The following is a 12,992-nucleotide window of genomic DNA, read 5'->3' as shown; positions in this document are numbered from 1 at the left end:
TGTAACTTTTGATTTTCACAATAACAAGCATGAAACATTATGAAAAGAAAGATAACTCGAATTATGTTTACTCTTGTGTTGTGCTAACATCAGTCGTTAGTAACCATGGTAACGAAACAAACAATATGATGAGTTTTGAAGCGACGAAATGTTCTGTGGTTTTGGCAATAAAAATAAGATGTTTGTAATTATAATTGCAATCACCTGGTTCTTTTTTAAAACCAGGTTGAATCCACTATTTTCTACATTTGAAAATGCCTGTACCAAGTCAGGAATATGACAGTTCTTGTCCATTCGTTTTCGATGCGTTTTGTTATTTGATTTTGCCATGGGATTATGGACTCTCCGAATTGATTTTCAGTATTTTTGTGATTTTACTTTTTATTTTTAAATATTAGATGTTAAGTACCTTCTGCAGCTTAAAAAGCTTTAAAACCAACTAAAATCTATTGAAGAGAATTAAAAGGGGAAAACAGAAGATTGTTGTCTACAATTGAAGACAACGCAGTTTTTTCAGTATTATTTTACAATTTTTTTTAACAACTCGATGCCTTTTGTAAAAACTATCCAGTTTCATGTCATGAACACGCAAATGTCACATTAACGTCTGACAAAACGTTCATAAAAACATGTTTTGCCCATCAAAATAACGGTATTGTACTCGGACTAAAAGAGACTTGAAATGTTGACGTCTATAATAATTGTTCTTGTTGTTGTTACTGGAGATGTATTTGCAGCAAGTTCATGTCAAACAACAGACGGTAAGCACACTACAATGTTCTATCATGGAGAGCTTCTTATCTAACAATTAATGCATATCTTACAGTTAAAATAGTCAATTTTGAAAGCAATTATGATTATGAGCAAAAGAGCTTTAATTTTAAAAACTCATCATACACCTGAAATGAAATTTTACATTTGCGCCAGACGCGCGTTTCGTCTACAAAAGTTCCATCAGTGACGTTCGAAGTAAAATAGGCAAATAAAGTACGAAGCTGAAGAGCATTAAAGATCACATTCCTAAAATTTTGGCCAATTACAGCTAAGGCAAATTCTTCCTAAAGTGTGTGTGTTTGTAATCGAAATTTCAAATTAATGAATATTGTTCTATTAATGAATATTTAACGATTTTGTAGGCCGGTATGAAGTCAGCGTAACTGGTAGAAGTATAAACATTGAAAAAAGGTCTCAAGTTATTGCATTTCATGCTTACATTTCAAATCACGTGTTTCCGGGAGCTGGTCGTAGATTAGTGTTTGATGTGACAAAGACAAACCAAGGAAAAGGCTACAACGGTCATATTGGAGTATTTACATGTCCTAAGACAGGGATGTACGTATTTGTCTGGGTCATCAGAACTTCAGAAGGCGAGCATTCGACTGAACTGATGATAAACGATTCTGTTTATGGGTCCACATTCTTACGTGCCAAAAAAGGTGATGATGGATCAGTCAGTGGTACAGTTGTTGCACATGTGTCGAAAGGTGATACGGTTTATGTTCGGACCCATTAAGTACTTGCCGGAGATGGTGCGATTGCCAGTAACACAAATGGTAAAACAACATTTTCGGGATGGCTACTCCAGTAGACTACGTAATACATCAACCAAAATAAATATAGTTTGAACTTCATCTTTTTATTATGCGTATATTTTTTTTTTATCCTAATCAGGAACATTAATTATTTTCTCAGATTTAATAAAGAAAAAAGCCTATTTTTATATAGATTAGACCATTTTTTCCCCGTTTGAATGGTTTTTCACTAGTAATTTTTGGGCCCTTTATAGCTTTTTGTTCGGTGTGAGACAAAGTTCCGTGTTGAAGGCCGTACATTGACCTATAATGGTTTACTTTTATAAATTGTTATTTGGATGGAGAGTTGTCTCATTGGCACTCACACCACATCTTCCTATATCTATTATGTTTATAGTTTAACAATCTACATGTACATGTACATAAGACAGATATATTTCAGTTTTTTTTTGTAAGCAACACAATGTTACACAAGCGTTCATTCTGAACTTTGAATATATGGCGTTTATGCAGTAGCAAGCCCTTAATGTTTCTTTACTTTTTTTAAAGAGTCGAAACATTTTATAAATGCATAGACTGGAAAATAAGAATACACATACATGATTTATATCAATTTAAGAACCTGTTTCCGAATAAAAGGCATATACTAGTAATTGGTCTTAACCATATTATATATTTGTTTGTTTTGGATATAACATATTTCTTCCTTCTCTAGGCAAAGTAGACCATGAATGGCTATATTTTTGTGTTCTAATTGTGTTAAATGCGATTCGAGGCAAGGATTATGCCAGGCTCAATGATTGGTAGTACGCCATAACGGACTAAAGCTTTTAAGTCGATTGTACAAACTGGAGAAAAATAACCGAATAGGTCTTTGAACAAAAATCAAAATGTTGAAAGCCCCAGTCGAGTCTCCATGACAAATATGTTGTTGTCACCGGCCGTTCTCCATGACAAATATGTAAACTTTGTTGTCCCCGCAAGTCTATATCAAGTGTTATTTTCATTAATCGATACCGCTGCTGATGAACTGACAGTCTTTTATGTTACATCAGTTCAGTAGTCAGTCATCGGTTCTAACATGATCCAAATAAAAAAAAGTCCATTGATAAATTCTGAAAATATAAAAAAAAAAGGTTCCCACTCCCTCTGGCAATACAAATTTTAAATATAGCTTCATCGATTATTATATACATATCTCAAGCTTTCAAATGTTTAGATCTGACTGATCGGGATGAAGGTAAATCCATAAAAGCGTTTTTGACGCTTACAATGAATCAAGTAATATTTTCTTTATGAAATTTGGGTATCCAGTAGAGTGAAGGAAAACAAGGTCCTTCAGCTTAGGTTAAAAATCAAAGGAATTAGATTTAAACCCTCAGATTTATTAACTTTGTACGCCAAAATCGCGTTTCATATACAGATTTGTTTGGTTTAGTTCCAAATGAACTGTTAAGCAATTAATATAATGAGATTTACCAAAAAAAAAGATTGTTGAGATTTTGTCCGCGGGGAACAATAACATACGGTACTCTTATTGGAAGCATAATAAATGCGTATAAACGGATGGGTCTTTCATTATGTAACACGATTGGTCATATGGGTCAGGATCCCTAATAGACCTTGAGATGAGGAACTCAGATGACGTAATTAAAAAAAAATATTAGTCCGCCATACAATTGTGGATGCTGTGATTTTAAAAATGGACATAAATGAACAATAAGAACTGTTTTATAGAGCTGGTGTGATGAGAAAAGAAAGATGTAGATTTGACCTGAAATAAATTATTAGAAAGGACAATTTTTTTATTGAATTTTATGATCAGAATTTTGGGATTATTTCATGAGGAGAGTGACATTTTTCACCATCTTCCGGGGTCCATCAATTTGCGAAAAAAGTAATCTCACTTGCCACCCCGAAAATTTAACCAGACATGTATAAATGTATCAGCTTCGATATGAGCCATCATACATGTTCAAGTAAACGATATGGACTGAGCAACGGAGGAAAACGTTACCATTACCGCCTATGGAGAATTAATTGTAAATGTATACCCATATACATATAAAGTCGGTGTCCTCTTATTCGTTATCTACGGTCTCACACAATACCATATGACAAAGTAAAAAACTGGAAACACAACTGAAACATACTCTTAAAAGAGGTACCAAAGGGACATTCAAAATAATAAGTCGAAAACAAACGGACAATGCCATGGGAAATACTAAAATCCTCTCAAACACAACATTAGAAAACTAAAATCTGAGCAACACAATGTCTAATAAAAACCCGGGGTTGATTCATTGATCTTTAAGAGAAAGCAGATCCCCTGATCTAAGGATTCATTCGAGAGTTTTGTTCGACAATGCTGTTAACCATATAAATAAAGTTAGTTAAGGAAGGGAGGTCGTTGAGTAGAAAACAGCACAAGTCCACCAAGGGGTCTTCAACATATCCAGAAAATCCCCACCGAAAACGGACTTCAGCTAGCCGCTTAATAAAAAAAATTACTTAATAAACTCATCATAGATACAAAGATTACATTTTGTATTTACGTCAGACGCGCGTTTTGTCTACAAAAGACTCATCAGTGACGCTCAAATAAAAAAAAAGGGTAAAAAGGCCAAATAAAGTGCGAAGTTGAAGAGCATTGAGGACCAAAAGTTTGCCAAATACAGCTAAGGTAATCTAATTCAGTGAAAATTTATGTCAAACAAAACTGCAAAACATATTAATGAACTAAAAGAAAAAGAAAGATATAAAACATACAATACTAACAAAGGCCAAAGGTTCCTGAAGTAGGACAGGTACAATGACTCGGAGTGGATGAACATGTTTTATGAGATATCTATCCTCCCCCAATACATCTAGCCAATGTAGAATAAACAAAAACACGGCAAAAAAAAAATAGTCTGATTCCGATGTCAGAATAGGTAACAGAAGAAACTAAGCAAAATGACAATGATACATGAATTAACAAAGGAATTCTAGCAGTTTCTGACATGTCAGATCTAGGCATCAATTAAACTGATCGAAAGAATGTGTCTTTTTTTATGTTGCTTTTTCACCGGCTGTGCTTTTTTAACGTTGTGTTATATGTGGAATCATTGAGACTGTGTGATATACGATGACGATGAAAATGGTTGCGTCTTGGCCATTAACTGAGCTGCAAAATGGAAACAATATTACACAATCATGTTTTGTCATATAAACCATAAGGTGATGCTGTTCTTGATTTCGATGTACTCCATTCTGTCTACGAAAGAGTGTTAAAAATACCAGGATTGAGTTTTTTTTCTAATTTTGTCTTTGACGCGAACTCGCATCAGTATTGCATAATTAAAATGATGTTTGCTATTGTTTTTGGGTGTTTTTTGTCCTGGCGCTGCCAGTTTCACTTTGATACTTGTGTTGTAAATGTTTTTTTTCAGTCTCAAACGTTTTTTTTTTTAATTCAGTTCATCGTACCCATTGGTGAAGTATTTTTTTAACGTTACAATGTAACTTTCTAGTGAACGCATGGCTCATCTGTTATATATAGTTTTACAGTTTGTTGTTTTTGTTTTACATTTGGAAATAACTCTTGATATTCATCAAAGTGTAAAATGTATTGTATCGGTATTGTCCATATCGACATAAGCATCGTTGTCAGTAGGCTGATGATCGAAAATTTAAGTGTCCTAGCTGTTGGCCATTTCTGCTTTACGTGAATCAACATAATACAGTCATTGTAAATATGTCGCCATACACAAAATTTAGTATGTTGTTTTTTTTAAAAAGCCGGAAAATACAAAGGGGAAAATGGAAAATTATAAGTAATAATCAACTAGCTAAATCATGTCAAAACATGTAAGAAGACAAACTACAGTCTACAAAAAAAATCATACCTGCAACTTTGAGCTCTCTATGCCCGAATGCTACTCGTTAAAAAAACACTGTATAAATGTAATTTGAAATAGGCTTCTTTGTCATTTGTTTTTCTTTTAAATCTAACTGCTCAATATATGGTACCAGGAACGTCACAGTTTTAAAGAGAACACAAATTTAGAATTTGCACGTAAAACGTTATACCTATTGTGTTTACCAGAAAATAAGATATTTCATTCCATTTTATAATAAGATTCCTCTGAATCTAGTTTAAAAGAGGGACGAAAGATACCAGATGGACAGTCAAACTTATAAATCAAAAATAAACTGACAACGTCATGGCTAAAAAAGAAAGACCGGGTTGAAGTGCTATGAAATTGAAACTGCTTAATAAATACAGGTAGCTCTTGTGAGAAAAAAATACAGATAGAATGAATACTTTATTCAAATGTTTATATATGGTGATATGTATAAATATATGGAAAGATGATAATTACAAGACATTTGTACAAAGATTGATGATGTTTATAAAGAAAGATGCTAATTACTTATAATGGGATTTGTTTTCTTTCTCATTTGCTTTTCCCACGACAATGAGACTGTAAAAATCAGGGGACCCTTAGTTACTTCCCTGGGCAATTTAGGTTTGTTGAACAAGTGATTATTAATAAAAACAAATGTTTGAAATTAAAAACAAAAAAGGCAAAACCAAAAAAAACGAAACAGACAAACAGACAATAATAAAACACAATACACAATATAGAACACTGAAGACTAAGCAACACGCACCCCACAACACTGGGGTAATCCCAGGTGCTCCGGAAGGGAAGGCAAATCCTGCTCCACATGTGGCTTCCGTCGTGTTGTTAATGTTGTTAAAACCCAATAAATAGTCTAATTTGGTAGGTCATGTTCATGAAAAGGGACGGGGATGGTAGTTACGACATAAGGAACATATCCGATATCATCTATGAAACGGTTATTCCATAAAGATATACGGTACGTGTACATGTACCTTATGTCAAATAGAATTTCTAAATGTTTTGATGTTGTACAAGTATTGATTCGTCATTTGATAGGTTTTAAACATATATTAACACCATATATACAATTGAAATCACTATTGTTTACAATATACACAATACAAATATAAATACTGCAATATCTAGCATATACAATTTAATAGACCCTTTACGAGGAAATGCTTAGAATTGGCCAGAGCTTTATACTTTTCGATGGAAAGTGTATTTGTTCGTTTCGATTATATAACGCATTGCCAATTGGATTATCTACAACATGTCAATAAACCGTATTTACGAAACGTATAGAAACGTAAAGTGTCAGCTGCAATCATCTCATAACAGTTCAAGTAATTGTTTTCAACATATTCACCTTTATTTAGTTTTACTGAAGGCTTTATATGAGATGCAGCAAATGAATTTACCATATTATGTTTAGAAGGACTATCTTAATAAGATTAAAACGTATATTTGATCAGACTTATGGCAGATCAATCGTAGTCTCGAAAGTCACGAATGGCAGCCGAATGGAAAAGACCATCAAAAACATTCTATTTTTACGTAAAACATCGTAAGAGTTATTTCTCACTTCATTGATAATTATTTTTTCATAAACTCATCGTTTGTTAATAACGTTATTACATGTATTATCCTAACCTAAGGTTCCAACTTCAAAAGGCAAAGTTGACCTTAAAATAATTTGGGTATCATCAAGGTTTCTTTTGATCATATAGCTCTTCATATATAATTGTCTTATACGTCCTTGTCTTCAGATATTTGGGTTTGAGTGTTCCTGACAAAGGAAAAGTGGTATGCAGACTTGCGATTGGGACTAACAAAATGAATGTTGAGAGGTCTCTCCTTGTAATATTGTAAAAAATACATTCAAATAGATTCAAGAAGTACTGAATATATTTCGAACACATAACAATCTTACAAAAGGGTACACAAACTGTGTTAACATATAGAATGTGACCTTGATATTTGACCTTATGACTTTGGCCCTCGATGTCATTGCCAAAAAAAACAAGAGTTCTGTCACTTTGGTTTAAGAGTTACAATATTTAATGTCGTTACACAATTCAACCGTTAATAGAGGTTATGCTCCGTCAGGAAATGAAAATTCACTTTGACATAAATTTAACAAAGTTCATACCTAATGACGCAAACATTTTCCACTATTTAGGATTTCTGTATATAACGATTTCACAGACTATCTCCTTTCAAGATAATGTACTCTGTTTTATTGTGTTTGTCCGTTAGTTATACAATGTAAATATAGGACAACTGATTCCAGAAAATTAGTAGCAATGATACTGAACATATCTTTACTAAATTTCAACACAAACTTTTGGATGCATTCTACAATATGATGCAGAAACAAAAAGGAAACTTGTTTAATGTCACTACTGTATATAAAAAAAAAAAACCACAAAAGTTTACAAATAACGAACAGTGGGCCCTACTTTCTAAACAATGTCACTACTAATAACAACTGTCGTTTTAAAAAGGTAAAAAAGATAAAATTGAGAATGGAAATGGGGAATGTGTCAAAGAGACAACAACCCGACCAAATAAAAAACAACAGCAGAGGGTCACCAACAGGTCTTCAATGTAGCGAGAAATTCCCGCACCTGGAGGCTGTTAATATCAGAGATGTCAAAAGATCTGAAATTTAATACTCGGATACTCGGTCATGATACTCGAGTACTCGGATGAATCTTATACGTCTGTTGAAAAATTTAGATTTTAGGCGGGATGCAGTGTTTTTGTCATAACCTTTCATAAACATATTAACGAAAGACAAACGTCTTAAAACACTGCTTTATCTCTGTTTGTTGTGTCAACTTAAAAATGTATTACCGACCTCTGTTTCTATAAATAATCTATCATAATAGCAATTATTGTTTGTGTACGTTTTCATGAACCTAATTCCAATAAACTCAAAAAATAAATAAAATAAAAATATTTGCATATAAAGTCCGACAAATTTATGTACCATCTGTTCCTAATGAGTTGGTATTTTTCTTAATACAACTTGTCCATTGATGTGTCAACAACAATCAGGGATGGGCACGATTACTGACAAATGTAATCGATTAATAATTGATTACACAAGGGATTTTTGTGCAATCGATTAATAATCGATTACTCATATTTTTCTATGTAATCGACTGCATACTTTATCTAAAGTAATTACATTACTTTTCAATTACTGCTTCAAAATTTCAAATAAAAAATATATTAAGTTAAACGCAATTATGTGTTGCTCAACGTTTGTATAGTGGAAATTTAGAACTGGACCAAAAACTGCATTTAACGCATTGTCTCCAAATTATAAATTGACAGTTGTTATCTAGATGGAATCTCTTATTGAGGATCAATAATATAAAATAAATCTTGAAATTTTGAGTTCAACATGAATGAGAAGACATTGATTGAATTGTACCAATAACTTATTTAGATTTTTTTTCAATTTTTTTTACTTTCGTTCTTATTTATAGCTTATATATTAGCTTTTTGTTTTTTACTCATTACAAACGGGTATATTTGAGGAAAGTTAATTTTTCTCTGAAAAAAATATAAAAATGTAGAATAATTAATTTGTTCAGCTAATTCTAAAGATCAAAATTTATTATTATAATGACATGGCTTGCATGATTTAATCCTTTTGTATGGATAACCACCCTAATTATAATTTAGGTTATAAAACTGACAAGGGAGTATAATTTATAACATGGGGCAAAATAATGTAAATCTCTTTAATTAGACATAAAGTAATTGTATCTGATTGATTAGAAGATTTTAATCATCTGATTAGTAAAGACAAGAAGTTTGTTAAGATTTTTTTATTCTCTAATCAAATTATAAACAATATGTATTTGTGTGTCAAAGAGGGATTCATATGTTTATTTCTAAAAAGAATTTCAATGCATAGCCATGCATCGGTTCATTGTTCAAAGGATTTGGTTTACTTTCTTAACATTCATATACATGTATATCAAAACATTATAATAAATCAACTGTTTATCTATTCTAAGCTTAAATTCTAACTCTTATTGAAAATTATGCTTTAAGAAATTTGAATACAAATAATCTTACTACTTTAATGTAGTGCATAACACATTTCTTATTTTAAATCTATTTTCTTATTTTAATATTAAAAGGTCTGGATTTATTGACAAGGACATTAATCCATTCGTTTCAAAAGCTAGATATAAAGTACAATTTTAGTAGGAAATTTGGTTGATCATTAATGCAGCTAGAAACAATATAAGGCAGTGGAAAAACTCTAAAGTCATATTAAAACATTCTATTGTATCTGTACTACATAGTGATGAATACATACTTATTTTCATTTGAGATAGGTTATATTTCATCAAACTAGTTTACTAAAAAGTAATCGAAATGTAATCGAAAAGTAATCGATGATTACATAACAGTTTTTGCTGTAATCGATTAAATTACGATTACATGTTATCAAAAATGTTTTCGATTACAGATAACTGTCGATTACTGGAAAAAATGTAATCAATTACAATCGATTACGATTACAGATTACGATTACCCCATACCTGACAACAATATTGGACTTCAAATTACTTGTGCTTTTTCGTGTTGCTCAGTCTTATCTTTTTCTATGTTTTTTTTTTTTGCACTATCTCGTTTGTCATATTTTTATTTTTTTTTTAGCCATGACGTTGTCCGTTTATTTTCGACTTTTGGGTTTGAATGTCGCTCTCTCACTTTCTCCTATCTTTAAATTGTAAAAAATAAACAATAATAGTTAAGTTTCAAATACAGAGTAACTAAATTGTAAAAAATAAACAATAATATTTAAGTTTCAAATACAGAGTAATTAAATTAATTCAAATATACATATCATACCAATCACGTTTACATAGAAGTCTGATTAACAAACAAAGGTAAGTTTTTACGGTTTGTGATGAGTTAATTATTAATCCATGAAGGTGTTGATCCGTGTCCAGACACCGTTTAAATGTCTCTAATCAGGTGCGTAGGGTTCACCGCAGGTCACTCTTATTTTATTCTAGTTTAGAAATATGATCTGGTCAACAATTTCAGACGAAAGACAGGATAAACATATTTTTGTTGTTCACTCATTTTATTTAGTATTAAAAGGGGATATTTCAACGAAACTAAAGTGAGTGAAATGTGAATAGAAATATCTCAAGATGTATAACAAGCAAACGAGTGTCCGAGTACTAAAACTGTACTCGTGTTCTCGGCCTTCCGATCGAGTACCCGAGTACTCGAGTACTCGTTGCCATCCCTCGTAAATATCAAACCTACTTCATAATTTATTTATTTACAAAAACTGTTCCTTTATATTTCTATTGAATGTTATAGTCATACATGTTGGTAACAAAATACATGCATTATTTTGGGAAATGATATCAATTTAAATTCGATTATTTATTGTTTAAAGAACGAATAAAATATATCCTGTATAGTGTCTTCTATTTTTTTTTTCAAATTTTTTTACACAATTTTTCTTTTTACTTTGAACAAGAACTTTGACCAAGATCGTGTTTTGTTCATGAAGTTGCTTATATATTGTCACCGAAATTTAGTAGCTGACATACACTTTGTTACTAGCACAACTTTAATAGATTTATTTTACACTCGATGAATTCATAGCATGGTTTGGTATACACATATGTTTATTATTGAAAACTGGTACCTTTACCGCAATATGTTGTAGGGTGTTGTGCTGTTTTCTTATTGACTCATACAATACATTTCTGCTTTAATCCCTCAGCATGTAGAATACATATATTCTGAAAAATATCTTTTTAAATCCACCCATTTCGGTTCTATAAAACTTCCATAGACATCTTTGTTTTTAGTTTGAAATAACGACCAATGGAAAATACTCAGGATGCCTATGGCATATTGACAGAAATGTCAGGATTTACATTAAAACATAATCCAGTTATATATTACTAATAACGAAATGTGATGTTTAGAGAAAACAATGCCAATTGAGTTAAATTGGGAAAACAATAATCCAAGTAGCTAATTTAGCTTTAGATTTTGCCATTTGATTAATCACATTCCTTTTTGAATATTCCTTGCAGTTTTTTTTAGCAATGTATTATACAGACAATTGACTTACACATAGGTAAAAATTATACACAATAAGAACTACCATTTGCACGTTATAATGTTACCTGTAACTTTTGATTTTCAAAATAGCAAGCATAACACATTATTAAAAGAAAGATAACTCGAATTATTTTTATTCTTGTGTGAAAACTAATATTATGATGAGTTTTAAAACGGTTCTGTGTTTTTAGCTTTAAAAATGGATGTTTGCAATTATAAAAATTGTAAACATAATTGCAATAACCTGCCTGTTTGTTGTTATTTTTAAATACTACATGCTAAAAAATATCTTCTGCAGCTTAAAAAGCTTAAAAAGCTACTAAAAATTATTGAAGAGAAGTGAAAGTGGAAAACAGTAGATTGACATCTACAATTGAATACAACGCAATGTTTCAGTATTACTCTCTTAACAACTTGGTGCCTTTTGTTAAAGATATCAAATTTCATGTTATGAACACGCAAATATGACATTAGTGTTTGACATAACGTTTATAAAATCTATCTTTTTTGTCACCTAAATAACAGAGTTTTATTCGGACTGATAGTGTTTTGAAATGTTGACGTCTATAACACTTATCATTGTTGTTATTACTGGCCATGTTTCAGCTGAAAGTTCTTGTCAAACAACAGACGGTAAGCACACTACATTTTTCTTCTTCTGGAAAGTATTTTTATAAAACAGTGATTTACATTTTACGGCAATGAAAGCATCAATGTGGAAAAAGTACTAATTTTTAAGAGCATTGCGGACCATAATTCCTAAAAGAAATTGCCAAATACAGCTAAGGTATCATATTCCTGAGGTAGAAAAGCCTTAGTAATTTAAAAATTCAAAAGTTTTGTTAACAGTTAATTTATAAATATGTCCTATCAATGATTATCCATGTCAACACAGAAGTGCAAATGCATTCATTAATGTTTTTAAAAAAATGAACATTTCATGATTTTGCAGGCCGATATGAAGTGAGCGTAACTGGAAAAAGCATAAATATTGAGACAACCCCTCAAGTTATTGCATTTTATGCTTACATTTCAAAAGACTTATATCCAGGAGCTGGCCGCAGACTTGTGTTTGATGTGACAAAGACAAACCAAAGAAAAGGCTACAACAGTCATACTGGTGTATTTACATGTCCTAAGACAGGGATTTACGTATTTGTCTGGGTCATCCGAATGCATTTAAGCGAACATTCGACTGAACTGATGATAAACGGTTCTGTTTATGGGTCTACATACTTGTATGCCAAAAACAGTGTCGATGGATCAGTCAGTGGTACAGTTGTTGCACATGTGTCGAAAGGTGATACGGTTTATGTTCGGAATAATTTAGCAAGAGCCGGAGTTGGTATGATTGCCAGTGACAAAGATGGTAAATCAACATTTTCCGGATGGATACTCCAGTAGATTGTTTACATCAACCAAAATAAATGTATTTTGAAATAGA

The 12,992-nt window shown here is 31.7% G+C and overlaps 1 protein-coding gene and 1 pseudogene across 1 annotated transcript; both read left to right on the top strand.

Annotated features, from left to right (window-relative positions):
* The first annotated feature begins 654 nt into the window (after positions 1 to 654).
* On the top strand, positions 655 to 1,588 carry LOC143062547 (complement C1q-like protein 4; annotated as a pseudogene).
* Positions 1,589 to 12,048: 10,460 nt separating this feature from the next.
* On the top strand, positions 12,049 to 12,992 carry LOC143062409 (complement C1q subcomponent subunit C-like). Its single transcript, XM_076234108.1, has 2 exons — positions 12,049 to 12,181; positions 12,501 to 12,992. The coding sequence occupies exons 1-2, from the start codon at positions 12,103 to 12,105 to the stop codon at positions 12,950 to 12,952; spliced, it is 531 nt and encodes a 176-aa protein (XP_076090223.1). The 5' UTR covers positions 12,049 to 12,102; the 3' UTR covers positions 12,953 to 12,992.

This window comes from Mytilus galloprovincialis, chromosome 2 (genome assembly GCF_965363235.1).
Source record: "Mytilus galloprovincialis chromosome 2, xbMytGall1.hap1.1, whole genome shotgun sequence".
Lineage (NCBI taxonomy): Eukaryota > Metazoa > Mollusca > Bivalvia > Mytilida > Mytilidae > Mytilus > Mytilus galloprovincialis.
Note: the sequence above shows the minus strand (reverse complement) of the source record. Positions and strands in the feature narration are given on the sequence as shown.

Excerpts from the sequence above, each read along its gene's own strand:
- LOC143062409 (XM_076234108.1), top strand. The coding sequence starts at position 12,103 with ATGTTGACGTCTATAACACTTATCATTGTTGTTATTACTGGCCATGTT. Across the intron at positions 12,182-12,500 it reads TTCTTGTCAAACAACAGACG|GCCGATATGAAGTGAGCGTA; the intron begins GTAAGCACACTA and ends ATGATTTTGCAG.